This window comes from Danio rerio, chromosome 17 (assembly GCF_052040795.2).
Source record: "Danio rerio strain M-AB ecotype USA chromosome 17, GRCz13ab, whole genome shotgun sequence".
NCBI classification, from domain to species: domain Eukaryota; kingdom Metazoa; phylum Chordata; class Actinopteri; order Cypriniformes; family Danionidae; genus Danio; species Danio rerio.
This window is the reverse complement of record NC_141037.1, coordinates 55925153-55931712: the sequence shown is the minus strand read 5'-3', so window position 1 is coordinate 55931712 and position 6560 is coordinate 55925153. Positions and strand designations below refer to the sequence as shown.

General features: G+C 34.4%; 1 protein-coding gene across 1 annotated transcript; it reads left to right on the top strand.

Annotated features, from left to right (window-relative positions):
- Positions 1-3669: 3669 nt before the first annotated feature.
- On the top strand, positions 3670-5615 carry LOC147840066 (uncharacterized). Its single transcript, XM_087291199.1, has 2 exons — positions 3670-3796; positions 4165-5615. The coding sequence occupies exons 1-2, from the start codon at positions 3742-3744 to the stop codon at positions 5037-5039; spliced, it is 930 nt and encodes a 309-aa protein (XP_087147325.1). The 5' UTR covers positions 3670-3741; the 3' UTR covers positions 5040-5615.
- The last annotated feature ends 945 nt before the right edge of the window (positions 5616-6560 follow it).

The following is a 6560-nucleotide window of genomic DNA, read 5'->3' as shown; positions in this document are numbered from 1 at the left end:
CTGTTTTCACCTCCTTCATTATGCTGATGTCTTCACATGTGTAAATTCCCCAATTAAGCTCATTTTGAGTCAACAGACTTCATTAAACAACACAATCACCTATTGAAACCAGTGTTGGTGTCATGAATGTGGTACTTAAAAACAGATTAATTTATATTGGCAAGTAGAAATGTTTGACCGTCATTGTGGGATTTTCTTTTTTATTGTGAAGTAATGCCGTTAAATGTGAAACAATACTATTTATCAAAACATCTACAGTATTAGTATCTGCAGCAAGCTTCCAGCACCATTAAAGCGTTATAAAATATTCAGCATAGCTATAAACAGTTTTTTTTGTCTTAGCATGAATTATATAGCAGTATATTTCATTTTACTGTTTAAACTTTGCTGTCAAAATCAGTGGACATTTCTGAATGGCTGGTTTAATGGATGTTAATAGTCTGAGGCTCTGAACATTAACCTCTTAAGGCCCAACTTGTTTTTTTTACATGCATTTTTTTTATTTCTCTTTGCTATTTGGGCTTATTGGAAGCTAAATAGAATTAAAATGTCCTCTTTTGATATGAGGTACTTTTAGAGAAAAAATATGTCTATATATGTGAACTCGTGATCCCAATTTACATGAAACACTTTTTTCCTGATTGTTTTTAATGCATATATGACATAGAATTTTTTTTATTGCTTAGACCAGGGGTGTCAAACATACGGCCTGCTGGCTTAAGCTTGTGGTCCTCAGCGATCCTACAGGTGGGCCACGAGAAAATTAAAATTAACTCTTAATTTAATAGTATAATTTTTGGATTTCATTATTTATATGCTATATTAAAATGAACGTAGTAATGCAGTTTCTCCAGTTCTGAGATTTATTATTTCAAACTAGGCACAAAAACAGCCTCATTCCTTAATAGTTGATATTCAGTCAGTTCAGCTTAAAGCAGAAGCTGCTCTTTTGCAATCTCCCTGTTGACCTGTGGTTCTCTTTGAATCTGTAGGTTAAATAATAATAATAATAATAATAATAATATATATATATATATATATATATATATATATATATATATATATATATATATATATATATATATTTATATATATATATATATATATATATATATATATATATATATATATATATATATATATATATATATATTAGGGATGAGTGGAGCAGCCGGTATTTGTATTTGTTGAGGGGGAAAAGTATTTGTATTTGTATTCGAGTAAAATTCAAAATGGCGCAAAAATATATATTTTTTCTATTACACTTCTAATTTACGTTATAGTGAAAGTATTGTTTAATTATACCCATTATATAAATTATAGACATGCAATATTGGTTGTTGTTTTTGAACATGTGACAAGAAATGTCATTGAAAAGAAAATAACATAGAAGCCATTATCTCATCCATGGTTAAACCAACAACTAATAAAATACCATTGTGAATATTATGAACCCCACCACCACCGTTCTTGACACTGAATAGACAGAATAAAAACAAATAATACTTAAAAAAAACTGTTCTTCTTCTGAAAGAACTTCTTTCCAATGGACAGAATTCCAAAAACTAAAATTAACTAAATAAATCTAAATAAAACCCTGCCTGGGAGATCTGGCAGAACAAAAGTATTCTATATAATACTAAAAGATACAGGCCTGCTATTGTCATCTGCCAGCCACAAAACAGACACAAAGTTTGTTTTTTTTATGTTTGAAACTGACTTGCTGGGGCAGAATGTGGCTGTGTTGATGGTTTGGTGCTTGTGGAGGATTTAGCAGAGCATAGCTGTGCTGATTGAGGGGATTGATGCTTGTGGGGGGTTCACAGACGTAATCAGGAGAGGATGCTTTTAGTGCATGTGATAATACATTACATAGAAGGTTGCGCAGTGGCACAGTGAGTACCACTGTCGGCTCACAGCAAGAAGGTTGCTGGTTCGAGCCCTGACTGGGTTCTCCCCATGTTGGCGTGGGTTTCCTCCGGGTGCTCCGGTTTCCCCCACAGTCCAAACACATGCAATACAGGTGAATTTGGTAAGCTAAATTGTCCCTTGTATGTGTGTGAAAGAGAGTGTATGGATGTTTCCCAGTGCTGGGTAGCAGCTGGAAGGGCAGCCACTGCGTAAAACATATGCTGGATAAATTGGTGGTTCATTCCACTGTGGCAACCTCAGATTCATAAAGGGACTTAGCCGAAAAGAAATGAATGATTATGCATAGAGATGTTAACAGATGTTTAATATCTCTGCCTCTGCTGATTTCACTTTTGCAAACATTATACAGTATCAGTTTGTTTTATCTGCAGCTCCACTCACTGTAAAATTCTTTCACACAGAACATGAAGTTTTTTTTTTTTTTTTTTGACTGGTGGAGGACCAAGAAATGGCTCAGCAGCAGTCTCACTCTTTTTCTATTCGGGTGCCCAAATGTATTTGAGGAGTTTCAAGTTAATAAAAAGTGACGGGAAGCTTTGCTAAGGTTAACTAGCCTATAGCATATATCTTGCTGTCTGCAAAAGACAGTAATGTAGAGGAACCATATAACTCCCATAGGTGCATACTGTTCGACACAACTGCACAAGCATCGTTTTAACCTTTATAAACAAACGTTAACGTTACTCTGTCAAAAGTCTATTGTCTAAATTACCGCGCTAACAGAGCTAACGTTGCGTAAACAGAGAGCACCCGATTGCAAACTTCAAAAATGCAGCGTAATGGAATATCAAACTCCGCTACAAGTTTATAAACTGCATCTGGAACCCAATTAAGGTACAAAAATCTATTTATCAAAAATAGTGATGCAATGAAGTATTTTTTTCGCTCAGCCGAGCCTTCTCTGTCTGCTGCTGTGGAGAAACTTGTGCGAGACAGCTTTTACCTCCGCCCCGCCCTCCGACATAGCGTCTCTCTCTCTCTCTCTCTCTCACTCACGCGGGCATGCACTGTGGTCCCATGAGGAAACGCTGCTTTTTGATATAGTGTTTTTCTTGCTCCCGAATACAAATAATTTTTCAAGTATTTGTTCGAAATAAGTATTCGTAAAATCACGCTATTCGTGCCTTATTCTGGTTCTGCTCCACCCTTAATATATATATATATATATATATATATATATATATATATATATATATATATATATAATGTGTGTGTATATAATAATATGTAATTAAAATAAAATGCTGATAATGGAGAATAGTAGGTAAAACATGTTTTATATATATTCTAACGCGGAAGAAAGTAGTTCCTCGTACAAAAGGGTTTTTGAGACTCTCCATGTTTGATTTTGTTTTTATATACACAATTATGTTGTCAAACTGTTGTATAAATGCAATATTACACGAGTAGCAGTGCGATATGGCTGTATATGAGCATTGGTTGGGACACTAAGGCACTCCGTCTGTGGCCTCCTGCCAATGCACGCCTCCCACCAGTGCCGATATACAGCTATATTGAACTGCTACTCGTGTGATATTGCTCATATATATATATATATATATATATATATATATATATATATATATATATATATATATATATATATATATATATATAAAAGAGATAGGAAAATGACTGGAGAATTTCTACTATTGGCCGGTCTGCTCCTCCCCTATAGTGAAGCTCCTCCCCCTCATCAGTTCAGCTATAAATACTGGAATATTCCCATCAGACCACAAGTGAAGACGAGCTTCAGACCATCAGGAGGAAGAGAAATCTGCAAAGAGTTTGCTGAAGGACGGAGAGAACATGAGTGATCCAGAACCCTGCAGAATTAAACTGGAAGAGACTGAAGAACAAACAGGTTGGTGTTTATTGCTGATTCTTCATTATTCAGGCTAAAGAACAACAAGGATTAAAAACTTTAATCAGTTTATTTGTTTATGTGCACTAGGAAATGTTTTTTTTTTAAAAAAATAGAAAAATAAATTAGCTTTATTGGCAGTGTAAAATATAGAGACTGTATCTTTTTTAATATCATATTTTTAATATGTTGCAAAAATTGTCCCAATGTCCTGATACTGTAATTGGGAAGGATTTAAAACGCTGCACACCACTGAAAGTTTGTGATTCTTCAGTAATTTGAGTCATTTTACTTTTTCATAATTTTCTTCTGTGTTCTTTGTTTACTTGCTAATTTATTCATTTATTTATTTTTTACAATTTTTTTAGACCTTAAAGAGAATGAGAAAAGGGAAGAGCAGACACTTGTAAAGGCGAGGAAAACATATCATTTACTGACTGAAGGTTTTTTATCAAGGAAAAGTGGAGACAGAAATGATTTTACCTGCAGTCAGTGTGGAAAGAGTTTCAGAGCCAAACAGAGTCTTAAGATTCACATGAGGATCCACACTGGAGAGAAGCCATTTACCTGTACTCAATGTGGGAAGAGTTTCAGACAATTATCAAGCCTTAATCTACACATGATGATCCACACTGGAGAGAAACCATTTACCTGTACTCAATGTGGGAAGAGTTTCAGACAATTATCAAGCCTTAATCTACACATGATGATCCACACTGGAGAGAAGCCATTTACCTGTACTCAATGTGGGAAGAGTTTCAGAGTTTTATCAAACCATAATAAACACAAGCTGATCCACACTGGAGAGAAAACACACAAATGTGATCAATGCGGCAAAACATTTTTGAGGGCTTCAGAGCTGAAGAACCATCTTAGAGTTCACACAAAGGAGAAACCTTATTCCTGTTCTGAGTGTGGAAAGAGTTTTACACGGATAACAAATTTAAGAACACATCAGAAGATCCACACTGGTGTGAAAGAGTATATGTGCTTTGAGTGTGAGAAGACTTTTATTACGGCTGGAGAATTGAAACGGCATCAGAGGATTCACACTGGAGAGAAACCTTACAAGTGTTCACACTGCGACAAGAGATTCAGTGTGTCAGGAGGCATGAAAAGACATGAGATGATTCACACTGGAGAGAAACCGTACACATGTGATCAGTGTCTGAAGAGTTTCGTACAGTTGATTACTCTTAAGAAACACATGAAAATCCACACTGGAGAAAAGCAGCACACTTGACATCAATGCAGCAAAACAGTTTCTCATCAGGAACGAGTGTTTCATGTGTGAATATGAGAAAATACAGGTGTGAGTGGGGAAAGTCTGTCCAGTTGTTTGTGGATTTTCTCTTATCAGTGATTTGTTTACTCTGAGATTCAAGATTCTCTCCTGTTTTACTACATTTATTGTGTTCGACAGAAAAACCGAATGGTGTATTTTAATGATTTCAGTATTAAAGGTCAGTATTGATAGACTAACACTTTAATAAATGTTATAATTGAAAACATGAATTTAAATTCATATTCCCAAGTAGAAATGTGTGTTTATTTAGTTCTCTGTATATTAATAAATCAAACCCTGTTAAATATAAAACAATACAATTTATCAGCACATCTACAGTATTCTCTGTGTGTGCAGCATGATTCCAGCACCATTAAAGCATTATAAAACAACCAGCATAGTTATAAATGTAGGATTATTCGTCTTCGCATATGTTTTATCATTTAGCAATAGATTGTATTGTACTGTTTAATCTTTGCTGTAATTATTTTCTAACCTGTAGACTTGAAATAAAGTTTGGATGAAAGAGTGAAACTCGGTTGTCTTTATTTTTTAAGCGGGCAGATCAGTGGACACTTCTGAATGGCTTGTTTAATGGCCTTTAATAGTCTGAGGCTCATCACTATAATCAGAGCTGCTGAAATCCTCAATAGTTCATGTCAATAGTGTCTGTTTTCACCTCCTTCATTATGCTGATGTCTTCACATGTGTAAATTCCCCAATTAAGCTCATTTTGAGTCAACAAACTTCATTAAACAACACAATCACCTATTGAAACCAGTGTTGGTGTCATGAATGTGGTACTTAAAAACAGATTAATTTATATTGGCAAGTAGAAATGTTTGACCGTCATTGTGTGATTTTCTTTTTTATTGTGAAATAATGCCGTTAAATGTGAAACAATACTATTTATCAGAACATCTACAGTATTAGTATCTGCAGCAAGCTTCCAGCACCATTAAAGCGTTATAAAATAATCATTATAGTTATAAACAGTTTTTTTTGTCTTAGCATGAATTATATAGCAGTATATTTAATTTTACTGTTTAAACTTTGCTGTCAAAATCAGTGGACATTTCTGAATGGCTGGTTTAATGGATGTTAATAGTCTGAGGCTCTGAACATTAACCTCTTAAGGCCCAACTTGTTTTTTTACATGCATTTTTTTATTTCTCTTTGCTATTTGGGCTTATTGGAAGCTAAATAGATTAAAAATGTCCTCTTTTGATATGAGGTACTTTTAGAGAAAAAATATGTCTATATATGTGGACTCGTTATCCCAGTTTACATGAAACACTTTTTCCTGATTGTTTTTAATGCATATATGACAGAATTTTTTTTATTGCTTAGACCAGGGGTGTCAAACATACGGCCTGCTGGCTTAAGCTTGTGGTCCTCAGCGATCCTACAGGTGGGCCACGAGAAAATTAAAATTAACTCTTAATTTAATAGTATAATTTTTGGATTTCATTATTTATA